General features: G+C 44.5%; 1 protein-coding gene across 2 annotated transcripts in view; it reads right to left on the bottom strand.

Moving 5' to 3' along the window:
* Positions 1-17,353: 17,353 nt before the first annotated feature.
* The window catches only part of CLHC1 (clathrin heavy chain linker domain containing 1), a 68,187-nt gene continuing 60,593 nt past the window's right edge, over positions 17,354-24,947 (bottom strand). For both annotated transcript variants that reach the window (XM_066595709.1, XM_066595708.1), the window contains exons 11-12: positions 20,121-20,300; positions 17,354-17,786 (exon numbers count right to left, since the gene is read on the bottom strand). In XM_066595709.1, coding sequence (XP_066451806.1) covers positions 17,590-17,786; positions 20,121-20,300 — 377 coding nt within the window. In that variant the 3' untranslated portion in view covers positions 17,354-17,589. The remainder of the gene's footprint in view (positions 17,787-20,120; positions 20,301-24,947) is intronic.

Below are 24,947 nucleotides of genomic sequence, written 5' to 3' on the forward strand. Positions count from 1 at the left end.
CTCCAGGACACTCGTGGAAGTCACATCTTCCAGGAAGAAAAGTTCTTTTTTACAATGATGCTGCCACCAACAGGTATATTTAAAAAGTTCTCCCATGCCCCTAGCTTGACGGTTGAAAACTTCTGACCGGCTTCCTTTGTAGAGAATGAGAACTGTCCCTACATAATGATTTTGATAGTTCTGACACATAGTATAAATGTGCCTTTAAATGTGTTATGAATTTTATTGATGTCCAGACATGAAGATGGTGGTTTGCTAGTGTACAGTATAGGGTGAGAGATGGAACAGCCCAGTGACTCATTTCCTTTCAGCTGCAGCTAATCAGAATTAGGCTGGGCTCACATGGGCATATGATTACCACATATTATGCGTGCGCTGTATGCCCGTGTGATACATGATGCATGGTAACTCGCAGGCAATCACATTGCCTTACGCAGTTCCGCACACATTAGCGTGTTGGAATTGAGTAATACGTAAAGTACGCAGCATGTCCATTTTTTCTGCGTATACTCGCATATGAGATCCCATTGTTCTCTATGGGCACGTATATAAGCGCGCCCATATGCTATCTAATATAAACATTGCATATTTTGTTTAATATAAACAAAAAAACAAACCAGGCGGACTGCGCATGATAGCGTGCGTGAGATATGCTGTCATACGCAGTACAATTTTCTAGCTGTACGTGGCAGTATACCGGCTCGCCGACGGCTCCACAGCTGTAAAACGCTGAGTGACCCACACATTATTTTACTCTTAGGCCACGTTCACACGGGTGACAAAGTCGCGCGATTTTGACGCGTTGCTACAATGCTACAAATCGCCTGTAAGAAAAGCCCATGCATTCTATGGGTTAATTCACACATGCGATATTTTGTAGCCTGCGACAACCTGACACAAAAACCTAGCAGGTCCAGTGATATGCCCGCAATTCGTGAGGTTTTGTAGCCCATGTTCCCCTATGAAGCCTTCCTCTCTGTTGCATCGCATCGCACGAAAATACGGTATTCGTGCGGTGCGATGTAACTTTGACAGCAGGAAATCCTACTGTCAAAGCCATAACCTAAGCCCTAGCTGCAGGGAAAAAATAAAAAATACACATACATCACCTTAGACGCACAGTCACCCCAGCTGCATCTTCTTCCTGGTCCCCGGCACTGATCGTCTTCTTCTCTTCTGGCCTGGGGATTGAAAAATCCCCGCCTTCTGGAAGGGCTGGCTGTGATTGGCTGAAGCTTAGCCAATCACAGCCAGCACTCAATGAATGGCTGTGATTGGCTCAATTCTCAGCCAGAAAAGAAGAAGAAGATCGGTGCCGGGACCTGGGGAGAAGATGCGGCCGGGCTGACAGCGTGTCTAAGGTGATTTATGTGTATTTTTTTTTCTCTTCTTCAGCTACAGCTTATTTTTGAGGTAGGGCTTATATTTCAAGCCTACCCTGAAAATCCTCGCATGTCGTGCGACTTTGTAGCGCCACATACAACTTTGTAGCACTACAAAATCGTGGTATTGAGAAGACACGGCGATATCGCACGGACCAGTGATGCTATATGGCGGCGATGCCGTATCGCTCGTGTGAACGAGGCCTTGTGGTCATGGGAGCCCGGCATTAATCAGTGGGAGGAACAAAAGTTATAAACGTTCTTGCAACCTTCTAGAAGATTGATTGGAAGAGCGTTGTGCAGTGTACAACTAGTAAGCTGGATAAGGAAACAGATGTTAACAGTCCTATCGGATTTAGTGGTATATAGGAAAGTTGCAGTCTCCTGGGCTGTGATGTAAAAACCATCAGCAGTATGGAGCTACAGCTGAGCTACATATTCCGGGAGCTGTGGTGAAAAATCCACACAAGCAGTGTAGAGTAGAAAAGGTAGCATTCGCTTAAGCCTCCATCCTCAGGACTGGACTTGGAAATTGCATTACAAAGCGTTGTGCCTTAGTGAATTTGATGTTGAACTTTTCCAGCGCATCCCACATATATTTGATTGGATTGAGATCTGGGGAATTTAGTAGGTGATACCTGTCAAAGTAGCATCCACATGGATAATAGGAACCAAGGTTTCCCAGCAGAATATTGTCAAGAGCATCACACTGCCTCTGCCAGATTGTCTTCTTCCTATGTCCTTATGCACACACGCAGATTTGAATTGCGGAATTCGCAATTGGCACACGCGCATGCCATCTACTGTTTAAGTCACCCACAGGAAAGGATAGAGGGTCCTCAGCTCCATGCACTCATGTGGATTTGATTTGCAGATTCTGCGAGTAGAAAATAGAATGCGGCATGCTCTATTTTAGCGTGCATAGGCTCCATTGATCTCTATGGAAGTGATCAATCCGCAATGCATTCGCAATTACATTGTGGAGGCACCGTGGATTTGTAGGCGGATACTTCTCAGGTGGCTTGGAGACCAGGCAGGGAGGTGGGGGGAGGCACCATTGGGCTTGTGATTTTTTTCTCCGTGCGAACGATCTGCATACATCCGCACGGAAAAAACATGTAATCCGCGATCGACTGCAAACATTTTTAAATTACTTTCTGCAATGAATCACAGGTCTTCTGCGGTGGAAACTGCACACAGGATCCACTTCTGCCATGTGCGTGAGTCCTGTGGTGCATCCTGGTACCATCTCTTCTATAGGAGAGCGATATACATGCACCCAGCCATCCACATGACATAAAAGAAATGTGATTCATCAGATCAGACCACCTTCCTCCATTGCCCCATGGTCCATTTCTGATCACATGCCCACTGTAGACAATTTTGTCAATGGACAGGTGTCAGTATGGGCCCTCTGACTGGTCTGCAGCTACACAGCCTCTTATGTAGTAAGTTGTGATGCTCTGTGTGTTCTGACATGTTTCTATCAGTCAGCACGAAGTTTTTCAGAAGTTAGTCCTACAGTAAGGGTGCATTACACTGCAAAGATGATCGCTCAAAAGATGGCTTTTGAGCGATCATTTTGCATAAACTACTACTTGGCACTAATGCCTATTAGTACAAAGTAGCAGCGTGTGAGCCACTAGGAGCTGTAATCAGGGAACTGACCTCCCGTTGTTTCCTGATTACTTTCGCTTTGATCTGCCTGTGGGGCTGACAGCTGAGAACAGCTGATACAATATTATCAGCTGTAATCAGCATTCCCAGGGCAGATCACAGCGTGCGGTCCTGCTTATCAGCTGTTCTGCTAAATGATGGTTTTCAAGCAGAACTGAAAACCATTGTTTGGCAGAAAACTAAAAGATGGGCACATTTACACCCAACGATTATCGTTCAAAAGATGACTTTTGAGCTAATTTTGAGCAATAATTGTTGTGTCTAAATGGACCTTAACTTTTCTGTGGGATCGGACTACACAGGCTAGTCTTTGCTCCCCACATACATCAATAAAACTTGGGCATCTATTAACCTATTGCCAGTTCACATGTTTTCTCTAGGTGTGTAATAACTTCTGTATACTGTGAACACCCCACAAGACCTGCCGTTTTGGACGTGCTCTGTTCTAGTCATATAGCCATCACAATTTGTCCCTTGTCAAAGCCACTCAGATCCTTACACTTGCCCATCTTTTCTGCTTCCAACACATCCACTTCAAGAACTGACTCTTCCCTTTTTACCAAATACATTATTCCCTTGACTGGGGCCATTGTCATAAGATCAATGTTATCCACTTTACTTTGTTATTGCTGATTAGTGTATATCATGCTATGAGAACTGAAGTTCAATGATACTTTTTATTTTCTGCCTTCACATACTGGTGGATTACGCTATATCTTCTATGGGGTCAAATCCCATCTTTTGTCTTTGCCCAGTTATCAATCTGTTTCTAAGATCTGGTGAAATACGAAGCTATTCCAGCAGATGATGCTTCTATTGTAGTTGTAATTGGCTTTATAAATTAAGTGCTCAGCTTTTAAAATCATGTAAGTTCTTACTTCATGTCAGATGTGCTCATTTATTGTAAATTATGAGGCTAATGTAAGTAGGATCGCAGAGGCTGCTGTCTTTCTATTAACAGCCCTGGTGAGTCAGAGTGATCTCATTGCCCAAGATTGTCTTAAATTACTTAATTAGATATTTCAGTTTGAAAAGGTCCAGTCTGTGATAACACAGGGGGTTCTACCCCAGACAGAGCATAATAATAACCCATTAGATTATATGACTTGATAGAAAAAAGGCTAATTGCATTTGTTCTACTGAACCAATGTTAGATGACCAAAGACCCCTTAGCTACAGGAGTGGAGTGGACTTAGGAGAGGGTGGGGGTTCCTACTACCCACATGCCCCTCTGAGCCCTTCCTGAGCAGACAGGTATAGGGGGGTGATACCCCTGATGCTTTTTCTTTCTCTTATTATTCTTTGTTAGAAATATTTGGTTGACTGTTTCTTTAACCCTTTCCAATCCACTGTCTGATGTCTTCCAACATTCTGATTGAAGCCTGTGCAGCTCCGATGTCGGAAGACGTCCGGCAGGGTATTCTTACTGTATATTACTGGCCGCTCTGTTGTCGGAGCCTCTCCAGCATGTCCAATACCACAGTATTGGCTCTAGCCAGCAGACTGCGCCATTGTATAATGGCAGAAAGAAAAAGCCCCCTAGGGAACCCTGAATCCAAAACTGGATTGCAAAGGGTTAATAGCGAAAGAGAATGTGGTAAAATGCTGGTGGTGAAGGCACAACACTTCAAGCTAGTTAAAAGCTAAAGCTCCAAGATGTGATAGCACTTCTTTTTTATTTAATAACATAGAGAACCAGCAAGTGTATACGCGTTTCGGGGTCAAGCCCCTTCATCAGTTCAGCTAGATTAAACGCGACAGAATGCCTGGGGGTGACACAATTCCAAAAGTTTTTGGATGTGCCAGATGTCCTGTATGTAGCAGGGAGACGGGGAGGAAAGAGATGCTGGTTCTCTATCTTAATAAATAAAAAACAAGTACTTTCACTATCATATCTTGGACCTTTAGCTTTCAACTAGCTTAGAGCGTTGCAACTTCACCACCAGTATTTTATCATATTCTCATTCGCTATACCCACGCCCACCATGGTGGAGCGTTCTCTGATGGCAGCACCACCATCATTCGAAACACTTTTTACTCCAGGACTATTTCACCATTCTCACCGGGTCTTGCTCCACCCTCCTTTTTATCTTTGTTTCTTTAATATGTCAGGTGACTGTAAGTGGCCCAGCAGCGGTGGATGGAGTTTGAGGTTGACACTATATAAGTGTGGTGTCGTATAAGCGTAGAGGTGTAGCAAGCAGATTTGTCTCAGCCAGTTATACAGCCCCATGTAGAAGGCAGCGGGAATTGGCTGACACCACTGCCATGGGCTACCAATATACATCAGAGTCCGAACTGGAAATGAGAAAAGGCGTAGAGAATGGCTTTATAGTGCACCATCTGAATCTTTCATGAGCCACATACATGATCCTTACCTTGGAGTGAGTGCACAACTGTGATTCAGTTAACATGAAATGTCATTTGATTAAGGCTTCCTTCACACGGGCGACAAAGTCACGCAATTTTCTCACGATGCTACAATGCTACAAATCGCGGGTTCCTTCACATTTATGATGTTTTGTTGCATGCGACATTGCTAGTCCAAAACCTCAGTGGTTGCGCAATATGCAGACGACAAGCGAAGATTTGAAGCCCATATTTCACTATGGAGCCTTCCTTACTGTTGCATCGCATCACACGAAAATTGGGTTTTCGTGCGGTGCAATGCAACTTTAACAGTAGAAAATCCTAGTGTCAGAGCCATAACCTAAGCCCTAGCTGCAGGGAAAAATTTTAAAAAAGTATACATCACCTTAAAAATGCTGTCTGGCGCTCCGCTGCAGCTTCTTCCCAGTCCCTGGCACTGTTCTTCTTCATCTCTTCTGGCCAGGAATTGAAACATCCCCGCCTCTCGGAAGCGCTGCCTGTGATTGGCTTATATTTCAAGCCCCCCTCTGAAAATCCTCGCAAGTGGTGCTTCAAACTCGTGTGACTTTGTAGCACCACTTGCACGTTTGTAGCGCTACAAAATCGCAGTATCGCCACAAGAAAACGCAGCGATATTGCACACACCAGCGATGCCGTGTCGCCCATGTGAAGGAGGCCTAAAGCTCCATAACTAAATCTTAATTTTGTTGCAAAAGATGTGGCATGGAAGTGAACATTATTCAGCCTTGAGGAGGCCCATCACCTTTTTGAGACTGCTTGCGGAGCGATCACATGCATAATGTATGGCCCAATGTCGGCACATGACCGCTTGCTGCTTCTTCCAGGTTCCATGCGGTGGACATTGGGGCTACAATGCTGGACGGTGAGCCACCGGAACAGATGAATATTCATTTTTTATTAATTTTAAGCCCTTTTAAATATATTTTTTAAGTCCCAGAAAACCTTTTTAAATGATAAATCTTTATTGAGTTAACTAGAAACTGTATATTTGGATTCATTCATCATGGATTATATGTTCTCTTTGTTGCCACAGAGCACCATTATTAAACCCATTCACCATCCCAAAGCACCAGGAATAACCGGTTTATAACCTTCTGCAAATTCCTAATTAATCTGTACAATGGAGTAGTGGTGGGGTATGGAGGGGTGCAATGTGTTGTCTCCGCTGTGGGAAGAGACATGCCTTAAAGCTCCCCGTAATAATTCTGTTTGTCATGGGTGATCTAAATTTAATTTAGTGTAACCTCAGGGGGTTGTGTGTTGGAAGAATATGACAGACACAAAAAGGTGGCCATAGTGTGTTTCTATGAAACCTTAAAGGGGTTTTCTGGGCAAAAATTATTGACGATCTATGCTGGATGATCAATAGTTATTACAGCAGGGCCCCCGTGATCAGCTTATTGCTGTCAGTGCAGCAGAGCTGGACGTCATCGACGGGGTTAGGAGTGAAACGGTCATAGCAGTGAGACTGGGGAACTCTCTGCCTGAGGACGTGGTGATTGTGAACTTGCTAAAAGAGTTCAAGAGGGGCCGAGATGCCTTTCTTGAGTGCAATAATATTTCATATTTTAGTCACCGATTGCTTTAGAGGGTCGGTTATCCAGGAATTTTTCTGATTGCCAGATTTGGAATCAGTAAGGAATTTTTTCCCCCTAAAATGAGGAAAATTGGCTTCTACCTCATTGGCTTTTCCGCCTTCCTCTGGATTAACATTGCAGAATAATAGTCTGAACTGGATGGAAATATATGTCTTTTTTCAGCCTTACACAATTAATTGGTTTTCATTTTTAAAAAAATCTGATTTCTATGCTTGTATTGTTTTTTAAAGCACTGCAGACTACAGGACTGCCATCTAAGTAAATTCTTGAATAAACTGACTGACTCCACCACTAGCCTGCTTACCTGCGCATTCACTGCCTTTCTACTGAGCTATCACAGAAGGCTTGAATGACAGTACCGCGAAAGCTACTATTACAAAGGGCTGTAATTCACTCCATATAAATTTATCTGCTTTTATCAGCAGTGAGAGGAAAGGACCAGCAGCTACTCAGAAAGAGGATGGAGCTGTGTAGTGTTGAGTGGGCATGGTATGCTACACAGCCTCTAAAAGAGGGGAGGGGAAGTAGAGCTCAGCTTGTGTGCATTCATGAGAGAGACCAGCTTTTCAGTGCTTGGAAACTTAAATGTAGGACAGCCTGCAAACCAACTATGAGGCTTTCTAAATGCATGAGAAAGAAAACTCAATTGAAAAAAAAGGTAAGTGCACCTTTTTTTCCTGCAGGAACTTAGTAGGATATATGTGTATTGATTTTTTTCTGCCTTTAAAGCAAAAAAATGCTAAATAATAGAAGCTTTTCTGCTGTTGTATGTGTGTGGTACTTTCAGTGTGTGATTGGTAGTGCCACCACCAGCATGTTTAAAGTCACGTCCAAAATTTAATGTTGGCTATGGCTGTTATCTGAGGAGTGGAACCCATTTAACAAAAAGAAATTATCCAAAGTGCAGGATTAGGTCACATTTACATGTGTGTCAGAGGCACCATTGGCATAAAATCCTGCATGAAATAGCATACTTTATCTGGGATGATGCCCAAGGGCATAACAGTAGCTGGATCGACCACATCGGTGCAGTTTGATTCTATCATAGGATGAATCGGTTCGGACAGGGATTCTGTTTTCCTGCCCCCATAATGGAATGAAATGTGAATGTGGCCTTACACACAAATGCAATGTAATCTAAAATGTATGAAACCAAACAAAAATTTTTGTAGAGTCCTATGACTGACAGCCAAGTACTGGTCATGTGTTATGCCTCATACATCCAAAACTGTAGTCTCCATAGTAGTTTATTGCTGTGCCACTTGTCTTAACCAGAACCACTGGGGCGTTTTCCCATCGCTTGGCCTGAATTGATACTGTGAACCTGAATAGGCCTCCTTCTACAAAACCACCAGGTCTGAAAAACATCCAGATAAAAAAATAGATTGAGGCATTTAGATTGCAATGTATAAATGTATCCATTGTGTGTCACGTCCTGTTATTGCAATGTACGGTAATTATAATATGCTGGGAATGAAAATCCAATATAAAATGTACAGCATGGACAACAACATGCAGATCAAAATGGCAAGAACTCCTGTGTGTTAACTCATCAGTGTCAGAGCGTTAATTACAGGTAGTTGTGTTATTATAGGCAGCACATAGTAATGTTGACTTATTTCCTCATCTTGCCTGTCAGATACTTGCTTATAGTAAAGCAGAAGCCATGGAAGGTGCTAATGGCAGAGCTCAGTACATCTAAAACATGTGTGCACTGTATAACTGATCAGATGTATGCTGTAGCTTGCAGCACCTTAGCATCAGTAGAACATCGGTACTCTCTAACGACTAATAATTTTACTTTTTGAATCACAATAATAATAGTAGAATTATCAAAACTCTGCAATAACACTAATTGAATTATGCAGTAACCAGAGGAGTAATTTGAAGCTTCTGGACCCCAATGCAGAATCTATAACATGACCACCAACTATAATGCTTTATTCATAGTACTGGGAGAATAGAGGCCTTACGGGCTTGGGTGTCACCGAATCCTCAGCCTCCCCTATATTTACGCCCCTGGGAGTAACCAAGAAAATGTTAGAATATTTAGATGCTAATAACAGCTTTGCTTACTCTTTGCTTCTTTGCATTACGTTTAAAGGACCCATTTGGCAGTTCCACCACATTTGATGCCAATTCCTATCAAAATAACATTTATCATTGCAGAACACCGATTATATTGTAGGTTAATGGGGTCTATCAAGTGCCATTGGTATCCACAGTACAACGTATCCACTATGCTGTAAGGTTAAATCATGCTCAGCCTACTTCATTGATATTTTAGCCTCCTCTGGACTCCCAATGTCTGAGTAATAGGTCAATTTGGTGCAGATGCTAAGTTTATGGTTTCTTATGCAATATTACTGTGACTTCCTCACTTTAAATCACTTTGATCCCTGATCTAACCTTAGTTTACAGTTTGCCATGATTCTGAGTGTGGACACTCATCCAACTAGATTTCAGCCTCCCCTGACCCCAGTATTTGCACAACTACACTTCACGAGTAAAAATCATCTAATCTCTCAGACTCTACCTCTTGGGTTAGCCTAATGTTGCTTTTGCATGGGCAGATATCTGCCCATCCTTACAACTACTGACCGACAATGAGCATGTTGGTCAGCGCTTGTTACCTTATACGCAGACAGATTATCTGCTCTATGGGGACGACCAATCATTAACACGATCGTTTGTCCCATAGGGCTGTCATTGATCGGCTGCACATCTGCTGGTTTATAAGCATTTTTATGCTCCCATAAATGAGCTGATCAGCCTGCGAATGAGCGTTTGTTCGTTTGTTGGCTGATTGTTGGTCCCTTTACACTGTACAATTGTTGGGTGAATGAGCATTCAGAGGAATGCTCAGGCACAATAATCAGACAGTGTAAAAAGACCATAATTCAAACCTGTTAGGAACCCAGTGGGTTCACCACCTGTCGGTCAACCTCTGCGACAGTTAACCACCTTGATTGTTTTTTCTTGAGTTTTCATATATGCTGAGCACTTTTTGGCTGCTTTCCCTTCACTCATCCTTAGCCATCTCTATAGGGTTTAGGTGAGGTGGCACTGGAAGACAGTTCAGCTGATTTCACATCATCACCTTATTTGCCAAATGGTTCTTGACTCGGGGGTGTTTTGGGTCATTTTCCTGTTGAAAATAAAATGTCAGACCAACTAGCAGTAAATCAGATGTGATGATATATTTTGCCTGGTAGCTAAGTTTTCAATAACGAAGATAATCATACATCCAGATATCATCCAGCTTCTCTGAGTCTTAGGAAGATAATGTTTGGAACAAAAAATCTCAAATTTCTGGTGTCTACTTCCTCTGTTCCTCAGCCCAGTCAAGTTTTTCTTGTTTGTCTCCTTCAGTAGTTGTTTCCTTGGAGCAAATCAGCCACTTCTGCTGATTTCTGAGGCTGGTGATGAACAGGTATTGGTGTACCCTTTCTGTGCACAAACTTACAAGAGATTCTTTGATCATATTGCTTTAATGTTTTTGCCATCAAATTCTATTAGTAATACGGAAAATGTATGTTTGTTTCTGTATGCCTAATGTTCTGCCAAGTCATCAGAGCAGACTTCCAAAAAAATTGAACCATAGCATACATGATGATATTGGAAATATATAATGTGATATTTATATAACACTAATGTTTTCTTCAGTGCTGTAGGTGTTCACATCCTGTAAACAGTAGGCCTAATAGTAGAAAATTGATTAATTTAAGTTTATTGTGAAGTACAGAATGAAATTCATGGAACGGAGTGCTCACAAGAAACCCACACAACACCAAATCTAGATATTACAAAACTAAGTGCCAAAAAAGACTGATGAAGGTGTGGATGTTCTAATGTGAAAGAACACGTCCAGCATGTGGTTAGGCCTCTGATGGTTATTTTTCAGAGCTTTGAAAGGCACCATCTAGTGTTCAGATCTAGCAGCTGTCACAAAGCTTTCATTATCAGTTCCCATCTATATGTAATGGGAGTTGAAATAATTGAGTCAGGAATGATCGACCCAATTAAAAAAAAAAAATTGTGAATTGGGACTCCCGATTCCATTAAAATCAACAGGAATAAAAATTGGGTTCTCTAATTTGGCCTCGTTGAACTAGTCAGCAACACTGCCCTGTAGTGACACGGTCCCATGCTCGGATCCCCATCAAGATCAGATTCAAACCCAGAACCCCAGCTTTGCAAGGCAGCAGCACCAAGCTGATCCGATCCAATGTAGCAAACATCAGCGTGATTTTATTGCCCTGCCGATCACGGTGAACAACACTAATCCCAGGCATTATATTTCTCAATGATGGACCTATAACCACTGTAGTAGTAGCACTGTCAATATGTATTAGGAGGACTTTATATCCTGATTGCCCAAACTTTACTTATCACATTAGTATGACTAGTGATAAACAGTTTTGAAAAACAAAATGATAATCAACCATCATATATCCATAACTGCCAACTGTTGTAGATAGGTTTTCTATGACGTTCTGTCTTCTGCAGAACTTCATAGAATGCATCCTGGCAGCAGAAGAACCTCTTCGGGCCCGATGACCCTGGAGGTCCCTTCTAACTCTATGATTCTATGATAGGGGGTAACCTCGTGTGAATCAACTAATAGCATTATACAGTATTTAACCCTTTCCAATCCACTGTCTGACCTCCTGAAGACATTATGATTTAAGGCTGTACAGCTCTGATGTTGGAAGACGTCTGTCGGGGTTCTCTTACTGTATATTGCCAGCCTCTCTGCTGTTGGAGCCTATCTAACGTGGCACCTCATGCAGTACTGGCTTTAGCCAGCATATAGCGCCGTTGTATAACGGCAGAAAAAGAGTAAGCCCCCTAGGAAAACCAGGATACAAATTGGATTGGAAAGGGTTAAAGGTGTTTCATGCCAATATAAAATAGGGTTGCAAACTGTGCACACATGGCGTTTGCAGAGTACAAACATTTAGCTACAAAGAGCAATAGATTGAAGAAGTTAGTGAGCAGCCACAATGATGAGTCTGCTAACATAAAGATCACTGTATATAGCCTTGTCATTACAACCTCTAGCATGGACACAGATTAAGGCTGTCTACAAACTCCATCTTAGGATATGTCTATGGTACATAATGTATACTTCCTGAAGAAGCTTAAGCGAAACTTACATCGGGGCGCAGGTTATAAGGTTGGCACTATTGATATATGCATGTTCTTATTATTGTTCTGCACATGTGAATATGTAGTATTTAAATTGCTTGTTTTATAATTGTCATTATTGTAAACATGATTGTGATGGTATAGGATATTCCTTGCATACACACGTCTTTTTTAACATGACATACTTGATGCTTTCCTTTTATTAATTCATTATTCCTTTTAGCTTGGGAACTCATCTCTTCTGTAATGTGATATTTTAATATTATTCTATTTAATAAAATTTCTTTTGTTGAGACTTTTGCGTGCGGAGCTCTTTTTTTTTACTCTAAAAACAGCATCAAGTTTTCTACATGGATACAGTAACAGAACTAGGCTTACTGAATGGATACGGTACCAGAACCAATCTTGCACACATTTTCAAATTTTTCCAGTTATATAATTAAAAAGGGTTACACACCAGTATATCAATTATATGATACTTTAATGGATATATTGTTTTTACAATTGTAGTGTATTTTTTTTTCTGAAAACAAGTGTAAGCATATTTGAGATACAGCATCAATGCAGTAACTTTGGTTCTGGAAGCGTGTCTATGTAGTAAGCAGAGGCGTAACTTGAAGCTTCTGGGCCCCAATGCAAAATCTGTAACGGGGCCCCCCAACTATAATGCTTTATTCATAGTACTAGGTTCCCTATATGGAGAGGAGAGGCCTAAAGGCTCCTGGGCCCGGGTGCAACTGCATCCCCTGCATCTCCTATAGTTACGCCAGTGGTAGTAAGCCTGGTTTTGGCACTGTATCTATGTAGTAAGCTCAGTTCTGGTGTCATATCTATGTAATAAGGTCAGTTATCATATCCTATCTATATAGCAAGCATCAGACCTCTTATACATTTTAATTAACTTACAGAGGCCGACATTCTATATACAGCCCATATACATATAGTGTGTTTATTCTAACTGCAGACTTTCCAACCTCAGGGTTTACCAGCTGTCGATTGTATTGCAGATTAATGTCCTGGAAGCCATCCAACTGTACTTAGACCACAAGGAATTCAGCAGCTAAAATAATATCTTCTTAACACACTGAGAACTGCAAGAAGGATAACGGCATTGGTATTGTGAAAAACCAACACAGGCACTGGAGTGTACAGTGGGGACTACACAGAATGTTTCTTTCTTCTATAAATGACCACAGATATCTATGTGCATGATCCCATATTATTATTTCTCATTGTTTCTAGAGGGCCAACATATTCTGCAGCGCTGTACAGAAGTTGTCACTATTTACATTAGTCCCTGGAGCTCTCCACATCTGAAAGCCCCATCTAAAAACCATTCTGTCTCATCACTATCACCATATATGCCATATGGGGGGAAAAGTAACCAAAGTCTTTGCACAGAGGTACTATCCAACCTAAGGGCAGCTGCAATTTTCTAATACTGTGTATGGTTTAAAGAATTCCTAAGAGCATCATTACTTTTGTTTATCCTCCTAGATATTTTGTCATGCATCAGTTTCACACGCATGTAATGTATTCCTGTGGACTGTAACTGTCATGTAAAAGTCCTGTAAACTTCTTCCAGTCTTTGATCTACCAGAAATGGGCCCATTGAACTAAATAGCCTGGAGCACTGGCGTAACTATAGAGGATGCAGTTGCACCCGGGTCCAGGAGCCTTGAGGGGCCCACAAGGCCTCTCTTCCCCATATAGGGAGCACAGTACTATGAATAAAGCATTATATTTGGGGGTCCCATTACAGATTTTGCATGGGGCCCAGAAGCTTCAAGTTACGCCTCTGGCCTGGAGCGATACATGATTGGACGTTCTGCCTGTTTGCATAGAATAGAGTGCACACTCTCTGCAGGTGAAGTGAATTGTCTAGTGCCTGTGGAAGAGCGAAAGCAGCTAGTGATAGCAATGTTCTACCCGGACACCGTTCCTGTTGGAGGACACACACTACATATTGCTGTAGTATAAGGGGCTTTCCACACGGGAAGAATTATTCTTCAATATGCACCTAAAGACGCAGAAAATTATGCACTAAATCCTGACATATACATGTGGGTTATGAAGCAGAAATCCAGATGAAGAGCACAAACACATGGGCACATGCGCTAATACGCTCACCGCTATGGAGCTAATTAGGGCATGAACCTGTTTTTTCTCTGACTATTCAAACTCTGCGCTATTTCCTGCACGTTTAAAGAAAAAAAAAAAGCAGAAAGATAGGTCCTGCCCTAATATTAACACGCGACAATCCCGGTAGTGAAAACGAAACCACTGAAATCAATTATCTCGTTTCGTCTCATTATACTGCCGTGATTTTTTACGGCCGCAGAACGGGACCAATGGTGCATTTACACACACAGATGATCGCTCAAAATTGGTCAGAAATGTATTAACTTGGAGAACAAAACTATTAATAAGTAAACTAAATAATGGAGAAAAGGGAAAACCAACCCTATTACACTAATACAGGACAACCCTGCCTAAAAGCAGGGCAATCGCCATGACTTGGAGAGCCCCATGTTCAGAACCTGGGAGCTACCTATACTGTCCTTATCTGACTAGTAGATGACAAAAAGAGGATGTGGACCGGACCAGAACTGGCACTGAACAGAAGAATAACCGGCACCCTCTGAGAGGAGGGGCTGGAATATACACACAACAAAAATGGTTGATTGGCCAGCTGGGGAAACACCTCCCTACCAAGCAATCAAGCCCTACACTAGCTGACAGTTGTTTACCCGTTGGCACCCAGCACTGAATGACAGGGCACATGTGCCCATGCCAGGGTCACATTGGCCAGGATGATGCCATTATCTGATGACACGTTCTGTTAAAAATAAAGCAACAACACTGTTTTACTCCCATTCATTTCTGTGGAGAACCATGGCCCATGCTTACCTTACACATACTCTGCGGCCAAAAACGGGGATTTCGGGGCTCTCATTCTCAGCAAAGTTGTGGTAGTTGGTACTCACAACTGCTATAGAACCTCTTTAGATGAACTTCCTAGCAATCAATCATTTATGGACATAATCCTTCTTCTTTTTTCAAAATTCTTACAATAGCTGGGGTCTGTATTGTATAACTTCCTGCCTCAGCTGCTGCAGAGCTTCATAATACCATACCTTGTACCTTAGTATCTTTCTTCTTTAAGAGCAGTCTATGAGTAACTAAGATGTGTGTTATAAGGCTCACCGCCACAGAGGCTGCAAATGTCTTTCAGAGGATGAAGGACACTCAGTCCTGGTTGACTGAGGTGATGAGCTGAGGCAGGAAGGACAAGGTAGGGAAGACTGGCTAAGGAGGAAGGAAGCATCGAGGCGGAGATGAAAACTGTCAATACTGTGTCTAGTATATTCCAGTAGAACAGATCTCTATAGTCAAACATGTCAACATTGTAACTCATAGTCTGGTCAGCAAAAATTGTAACCACCTCTGGCCTACTAAATTGACAAAACCCAAAGTAAACAAAATAAATTAAAGGGGTCGTACCAAAATAACAAGTTATCCGCTATCCATAGGATAGGGGATGATTTGCTGATCCGTGGGGGTCTCATCAATGAGATCCCTCCGTATCCTGAGAACGGTGAGTTCCATGTCCCCCTCTCTCATCACTGCAGGGATGCTTCTCCCACCCCAGTGACGTCACAGTTAACAGACCACTTGACAAGCACGCGCAGTTGGCGCTTCATTCATTTTAATAGAGCTGATGGAAATACCTGAACGCTTGCCGATCTCCACATTGAAGATGAATAGATTGTGCGCTTGTGCAACCATCTTTTCATTCATTCTCCTCCTCACTGTGAGAGGTACATTAAGCCCACAGTGACAAGGATGGGGGACATGGGAGTCCCGTTCTCGGGATTGGTGTGGTCTCAGCGGAGAGACCCCCACAATTAGTAAGTTGTTCCCTATCGCGTGGATAGGGGATAACTTGTTAGTCTGGTACATCCCTTTTAACACAAAATGCTGGTAAAATCTAAAAAGAGACTTCTAATTAGTTCCTTCTTCTCAATTTTATGCTTGCAGATATTGAAAATTGATGTGAAGCTTCTCTGACTACCTGATGTAAAAACTGTACATTAGTACTAGAGATGAGCGAGTATACTCGCTAAAGGCAATTGCTCGAGCGAGCATTGCCTTTAGCGAGTACCTGCCCGCTCAAGACCAAAGGTTCGGGTGCCGGCAGCAGGCAGGGAGCTGCGGGGGGAGAGCGGGGCGGAACGGAGGGGCGATCTCTCTCTCCCTCTCTCCCCCCGCTGACTGCCGCTACTCACCGCTCCCCCACGCTGGCACCCGAACCTTTGGTCCCGAGCGGGCAGGTACTCGTTAAAGGCAATGTTCGCTCGAGCAATTGCCTTTAGCAAGTATACTCACTTATCTCTAATTAGTACGCATCACTAGTCTAAGACACTACACCTGCTTTGATTGACCAGTGCTGCCCCCATGATCAGTGCTGGCCAGCCAGAGCAGCATGTAGTGTCTCAGTGTATATTCACACGGGTGATTTTTCCGTGCAAGTTCCAGACTAAAAAAAATTGGTCCAAAATCGGACAGAAAAATAACCCATTCATTCTAATGGGTATATTCACATGGGCTTTTTTTCAGTAGAGCGATTAGTTCACGTGAAAACTGAAATTACAGCATGTCTTACTTTGGTGCACGCATGTGTACGTGCATCCAATGTGTTTTCCAGCCCCATTGAAAACGCCCAAAGATAAGACATGCCGCAATTAAAAGAAAAAAAAAAAGGCTTATGAATATGACTCTATTCAAAAGAATGGGGTTCATCTTGCGTGATTCTCATGGCTTTATGAAAGCGACCAAAAATGCATGCAAAAAGATGGAAATCGCATAGAAAAATCGCAAAAGTGCACAAAACTCAAAAGCAAAATCAGACCCCCAAAAAAACAAAAAGTTCATGTGCCTGAGACTCTAGTCTACCAATGCATACTAACGCACAGTGTGCAACCAACAGGTAGTCAGAGAGACGATGCAGCCACTTTGTTTCTCCTGGCGCGGAGGGCCGCTTTATTAAATCCTATGTTCCCTAATGGTGGATGAGGTGTTTTGCCTTCCTCTGCATCAGCTAGTTCTGAGAAAGGCTGACAGACTCAACATAGACAGACCCTACACAACAAGGACATTATAAAGAACCCCTTACAAGGTTCCATATTCTATTTTATTCTCAGGGTGTAAAACAAAAACATTTATAATAAAAATTCATACAAAATGTAAAACAAGATGTTTACAGCTACTTTGACCCCCAGGAATACCCTCATATATTCTGAGAGGAAACAAACAATGAACAAAAGGTATCGACTCCCACTTTTTTCAATCTGTATGTCAGTGCTCCCTCTGCTGTCTCACAGCAGGCATTACATATACACATGCTCCATCATTTTTGCATCCTCATCCTTAGACAAAATCTCCACCACTCCATCTTGTGATATGACGATAGACTTGATCTTCTCGGAGAGTTCTCTGTAGTCATCGTTGGAACATTCCTCTGCTATTTCTACCCATCCTTCTGGGGTGCAGACCACATCATTCAGGATGACTTGCTCTAAAGCAGCTTGGTATAGAAAAGATACATTATCTAATTTGTTTGTAAAAAATGGATACTAAATAGTAATATGCATTATATTTCTACTCCAACCCAGTGACTGCTATAAGCATTTCCAGAAACTGTTCTGGACACTTTCCATAGAGTTCTGGGAATGTTTATAAGGGAGCTGATGAGATCATGTAAGCTTTATATATTTGCCGTCATCATTCTCAGAAACCTCAGGCTGCGGGTTAAGGAAGGTAATTGCGAAAGTAATTGTTAAATCCTTCCTTTTATTTAGCTCCATTGCTTCCGTTCATTATCTGGTCCTCACGGCAATTCAGCATTTACCAAATACAGGCTACGGACGGTGACAATACTCATTTTCATGTAGCAATCACTATTACTGTATGTGTGTAATTTACTAATGTCATGGATCCAAATGCACAACAGTTGTTACGTTCGTGTAGGCCGCGTGAATAGCGACCTATGCAAACGCTTTCTCTAGAAGGCTGAACGAGAAACGGGAAGGGAGAAGCACTCAAAAACCTCAACAAACATAAACCAAAGATGACAGCAATACAAACAATGACAACAGATGTGAAAAATATTAACTAAATGTACTAATACACAAGCAGATGGTAATATGAATAAGTATGAGGGATTGGTTTGTATTTTGGCCAAAATATGTAAGCCCACAAACCCACATCAAGGGTCCTCGTTGCCTTGTGAGTTCCTACTCTAACAAGGCAACTAAACTACAACAAGGGAACCCTGCTTGCAAGTGGGGAGATCGTCTCAATAAGGATGGCCCCACACTGGAACTTAGGGAAACCTGACTAGCCCTAGATGGTAACAGGCAGGAACACCAGACAAAGACATAATGCAAATCTACAGACACAGGGGAACTCAAGCATAGGGCATCGTTCACACAAAGCGTCTGCACACCTAAAGACAGATTGACAAACAAGACAAGGCCCTAGCGTTCACCTACCAATGGATGAAGGGGACTCAACAGGACAAGGCTCGGGCATCCACCCACCAAAGGTCGGGTAGAACAAACAAACATGGATCAGGCGTTCAACTATTAAAGGAGTGGTGGATCAGACATAGGACATAGTTCAGACACAGGACAACAGACAAAAAACAAACAAAACGACATACAGGTAGACCACAAAGCAGACAGACAGAACAAAGATCTGCACAGCAAGCATGCTAACACCCGGGTTTTGTTACAAGATGTTGAGGTATATAATGACCTGCACCCTCCAGCATGAAGGGCTGGTATTTATGTGCACAGATCAGTGGTGATTGTCTGGCTGGAGAACTCCATGCCCTCAGTCAGCCATATCAACCACACCTGCAGCAATGTGTGCCTAGAAGCCCCTAGTAATACAGGTCCCAGGAGCACAACGTGACAACAGTGCTCTATATGTGAGGAACCATATAAGCACACACCACATTAGGAGGGACATCCATAAAGGCTGGAACAAGGCTATGAACAAAAAGAATGAATAAAAGTACCGTGATGAAATGACCCAGCCCTCTAACTGCAATTATAAAAAAAATCCTCATATTGGAGCTTAGCCAGAAGTCCAAGGCTAAAATAGAGAGGACTGTTCATAAGGACTTATTCTGACGTGCGCATATCTGCCGAGTTTTTACGCCTGGCCGATATACGCACGTCCCTCTCTGCAGGCGGAGGAGGAGGGCCTGGCTGGGAGTAGTGCACTGAGCTCCTGCCTCCTGCCACTGTTTGCAATCGGAGGGGTGGAGCAGGGGGGCAGAGCTAAGTTTGACCTTGCCCCGCCCCCTCCCATTGCAAAAAGTGGCAAGGAGTGGAGGGGGGGCAGGAGCTCAGCGCACTGCTCCCGTCCCATTCCACCTCCTCCCCTTGCAGAGAGAGACAAGGTATATTGGCTAGGCATGAAAACCCGGCTGATATATGGACGTCTGAATAAGCCCGAAAAGTGCAAAGGAGAAAGTGCATTTGCAAGTGAGTGCACCTTACTCCAAGTGGGTTTACCATCCAGGTTATCACCAGGTCACCGCTTCATTGGCATTTTGCGTCTTGAGATTTTAAACTACCTAACCTTCTGGTAAGGAAGCACTTAAGAACCAGTCTGCATCTACCGAAATCTAAACCACTTTGTGCATGACTTATCTTATCCATGTCAATGGCCCTTTAAGCTGCTGATTAGAGCAGATACTGAAAAAGTGCAAAGTCAGATCTACTCCCAAACCCACATTCATAACGGTTTTAGTGGTTAGACCCCACTGCTTAGGTGACATGCCTGTAACTTGCATATTAAGAAGATATGCCTTGTAGTTTAAAAAGCTGTTGTGTGTAATGCAACTTACCTTCTCCACATTGATATATGCTCTCTAGGAGCTGAAAACCGTACTCCTTGTGATCAGTGCAGAGCAGAGAGAGCACAGCCTGCCCAACAGACAGTGCGGCCGGTTTTCCATTCCACTCTTGGGTCAATCCATTGATGAGTTCTGCGGTGGGGCATTTCTTAAGTAAGAACAAGTAGTCATCTGAATGAAAAAGGTCAAGTTTGTAAAAGTCTAGACTATAATAAAGAAGATCTATAAAACGGAGGGGAGTCAAGTATATACAGTTGCAATCAAAATTATTCAACCCTCACTGCAATTTAGGTTTATTAACAAACTTTCAGCTGTTTGCAAAAAAAAGAAATAATCAAACAAGAACAATTTAAATATCTCAGCACAACTAAGGGCTCATGTTCACGGGCGGCTTGGATTCCGCTGCAGGCGTCTCCATTCGGAATTTGTCCCTGCCCGCGGCCGAGGACCCGGCTTAACTGTCCAGGTCTTCTTTTTTCTGTACTGCGCGTGTGTACGGAAGCACTGGTTGGCGCACATGCACAGTGGAGTTGTGTTTTTTTCCTAACTCCTGCTTTCCCGCGGAATACGTGACCCGTTCACAATGTCAATTGCGGACGGGCCGTGGATCGGATGGCTTCCATTGACTTCAAAGGCCTGCAAATCAAATCCGCATGTTTTAATTCAGCTGCGGATGCCCATGTTTCCCTATGGACAGCTTGAATTGCGGATCTTCTGCGCGGGTGCCCTGTGCGCGTTCCGCAAATCAAATCCATCCATGGACATGAGCCATAATATAACAAGTGGGTTCTCCGAATTCAGCACAAAATGCCACTTTTAATGATTACTGCAGTCTCAGAATTACTCAACTCCCTATACAGAATATGTCATAAGAGCACACATTTGCAAATCAGGTGTTGTCTATATATCAGGGGATAATACAGATCTTTCCCATCATCAATTTACACCCAGGACTGTAACAAGGGGGCACCCTCTACATCTAGAGGAAAGAAAGTTTCTACACTGACATAGAAGGGGGTTCTTTACTGTAAGAGCAGTGAGACTATGCAACTGTCTGCCTGAGGACCTGGTGATGGCCAATTGGATGAAAGCGTTTAAGAGGGGCCTTGATTAGAGATGAGCGAACGTACTCGTCCGAGCTTGATACTCGTTCGAGTATTAGCGTGTTCGAGATGCTCGTTACTCGTGACGAGTACCACGCGATGTTCGGGTTACTTTCACTTTCATCTCTGAGACGTTAGCGCGCTTTTCTGGCCAATAGAAAGACAGGGAAGGCATTACAATTTCCCCCTGCGACGTTCAAGCCCTATACCACCCCCCTGCAGTGAGTGGCTGGCGAGATCAGGTGTCACCCGAGTATAAAAATCAGCCCCTCCCGCGGCTCACCACAGATTTGTTCTGACATAGAGGAGGGAAAGTGGTATCTCGGTGGAGCTGCTATAGGGAGAGTGTTAGGAGTATTTTAGGCTTCAAGAACCCCAACGGTCCTTCTTAGGGCCACATCTAACCGTGTGCAGTACTGTGGAGGCTGCTTTTTGCAGTGTTGCACTTTTTTTTTTTTTTGGTATTTTGGCTGTGCAGAGCATTGCGCCCTGCAGTAATACTCCAGGGCCAGAAGTGGTGGTTAGGCAGGGACAGAAGACATATTGATTGAATATAGGCAGTGGGTCTTTGCAAAAACATTTGAGGAAAAAAATCTATTTGGGCTGCCTGTGACTGTCCTCAGTGTTCTGGGTCTCTGCTGGGTGTAGTAGTCCTCCAAATTCATACGCAGCCAGCTAAGTGTTACAGCAGGCTTGCGCAAAATTATTTCCTGGCTCTGTCTGGGCTGTTAAATCACCGCTCTATTGCAGTCCACAGTGCAACACTCTGCAGTTCTTTGACATACTCCAGGGCCAGAAGTGGTGACGCAGAGAGAGAAGAGATATATTGATTGAATATAGGCAGTGGGCCTTTGCAAAAACATTTGGGGAAAAAAATAGATTTGGGCTGCCTGTGAGTGTCCTCAGTGTTCTGGGTCTGTGCTGGGTGTAGTAGTCCTCCTAATTCATACGCAGCCAGCTAAGTGTTACAGCAGGCTTGCGCAAAATTATTTCCTGGCTCTGTCTGGGCTGTTAAATCACCGCTGTATTGCAGTCCACAGTGCAACACTCTGCAATTCTTTGACATACTCCAGGGCCAGAAGTGGTGACGCAGAGAGAGAAGAGATATATTGATTGAATATAGGCAGTGGGTCTTTGCAAAAACATTTGGGGAAAAAAATCTATTTGGCTGCCTGTGAGTGTCCTCAGTGTTCTGGGTCTGTGCTGGGTGTAGTAGTCCTCCTAATTCATACGCAGCCAGCTAAGTGTTACAGCAGTCTTGCGCAAAATTATTTCCTGGCTCTGTCTGGGCTGTTAAATCACCGCTGTATTGCAGTCCACAGTGCAACACTCTGCAGTTCTTTGACATACTCCAGGGCCAGAAGTGGTGACGCAGAGAGAGAAGAGACATATTGATTGAATATAGGCAGTGGGTCTTTGCAAAAACATTTGGGGAAAAAAATCTATTTGGGCTCCCTGTGACTGTCCTCAGTGTTCTGGGTCTCTGCTGGGTGTAGTAGTCCTCCAAATTATTTCCTGGCGTTCCGTAAGCGAAGTCAGCCTCCAACCACAGGCCAATAAGCGGCACATTTAATTACAGCGTTCTGTTTCTGCACTACTGGTAATACACCATGCTGAGAGGTAGGGGTAGGCCTAGAGGACGTGGACGCGGGCGAGGACGCGGAGGCCCAAGTCAGGGTGTGGGCACAGGCCGAGCCAGTGCGGTGGCCAGGGGTAGAGGCAGGGCCAGACCGAATAATCCACCAACTGTTTCCCAAAGCGCCCCCTCGCGCCATGCCACCCTGCAGAGGTCAAGGTGCTCTACGGTGTGGCAGTTTTTCACAGAGACGCCTGACGACCGACGAACAGTGGTGTGAAACCTTTGTCGCGCCAAGATTAGCTGGGGAGCCACCACCACCAGCATGCGCAGGCATATGATGGCCAAGCACCCCACAAGGTGGGACGAAGGCCGTTCACCGCCTCCGGTTTGCACCACTGCCTCTCCCCCTGTGCCCCAACCTGCCACTGAGATCCAACCCCCCTCTCAGGACACAGGCACGACCGTCTCCCGGCCTGCACCCACACCCTCACCTCCGCTGTCCTCAGCCCCATCCAGCAATGTCTCTCAGCGCAGCGTTCAGACGTCGCTAGCGCCACTGTTTGAGCGAGAGCGCAAGTACGCCGCCACGCACCCGCACGCTCAAGCGTTAAACGTGCACATTGCCAAATTGATCAGCCTGGAGATGCTGCCGTATAGGCTTGTGGAAACGGAGGCTTTCAAAAGCATGATGGCGGCGGCGGCCCCGCGCTACTCGGTTCCCAGTTGCCACTACTTTTCCAGATGTGCCGTCCCAGCCCTGCACGACCACGTCTCCCGCAACATTGTACGCGCCCTCACCAATGCGGTTACTGCCAAGGTCCACTTAACAACAGACACGTGGACAAGCACAGGCGGGCAGGGCCACTATATCTCCCTGACGGCACATTGGGTGAATTTAGTGGAGGCTGGGACAGAGTCAGAGCCTGGGACTGCTCACGTCCTACCCACCCCCCAAATTGCGTGCCCCAGCTCGGTGGTGGTATCTGCGGCGGTGTATGCTTCCTCCACTAAACCACCCTCCTCCTCCTCCTACGCAACCTCTGTCTTGCAATCAAGATGTGTCAGCAGCAGCACGTCGTCAGCAGTCGGTGTCGCGCGGCACGGCAGCACAGCAGTGGGCAAGCGTCAGCAGGCCGTGCTGAAACTACTCAGCTTAGGAGAGAAGAGGCACACGGCCCACAAACTGCTGCAGGGTCTGACAGAGCAGACCGACCGCTGGCTTGCGCCGCTGAGCCTCCAACCGGGCATGGTCGTGTGTGACAACGGCCGCAATCTGGCGGAGACTCTGCAGCTCGGCAGCCTCACGCACGTGCCATGCCTGGCCCATGTCTTTAATTTGGTGGTTCAGCGCTTTCTGAAAAGCTACCCACACTTGTCATACCTGCTCGGAAAGGTGCGCCGGGTCAGCGCACATTTCCGCAACTCCAAGACGGACGCTGCCACCCTGCGCACCCTGCAACATCGGTTTCATCTGCCAGTGCACCGATTGCTGTGCGACGTGCCCACACAGTGGAACTCTACGCTCCACATGTTGGCCAGGCTCTATGAGCAGCGTAGAGCTATAGTGGAATACCAACTCCAACATGGGCGGCGTAGTGGGAGTCAGCCTCCTCAATTATTTACAGAAGAGTGGGCCTGGTTGGCAGCCATCTGCCAGGTCCTTGGAAACTTTGAGGAGTCTACCCAGATGCTGAGCGGGGATGCTGCAATCATTAGCGTCACCATTCCTCTGCTAAGTTCCCTGCAAAGCATAAAGGCAGACGCTTTGCACTCGGAAACGGAGGCGGGGGAAGACAGTATGTCGCTGGATAGTCAGAGCACCCTCATGTCTATATCTCAGCGCGTTGAGGAGGAGGGGGAGGAGCATGAGGAGGAGGGGGAAGAGACAGCTTGGCCCACGGCTGAGGGTACACATGCTGCTTGCCTGTCATCCTTTCAGCGTGTATGGCCAGAGGAGGAGGAGGAGGAGGAGGGGGAAGAGACAGCTTGGCCCACTGCTGAGGGTACACATGCTGCTTGCCTGTCATCCTTTCAGCGTGTATGGCCAGAGGAGGAGGAGGAGGAGGAGGATCCTGAAAGTGATCTTCCTAGTGAGGACAGCCATGTGTTGCGTACAGGTACCCTGGCACACATGGC

The sequence above is a fragment of the Eleutherodactylus coqui genome, chromosome 3, assembly GCF_035609145.1.
Source record: "Eleutherodactylus coqui strain aEleCoq1 chromosome 3, aEleCoq1.hap1, whole genome shotgun sequence".
Classification (NCBI taxonomy): Eukaryota; Metazoa; Chordata; class Amphibia; order Anura; family Eleutherodactylidae; genus Eleutherodactylus; species Eleutherodactylus coqui.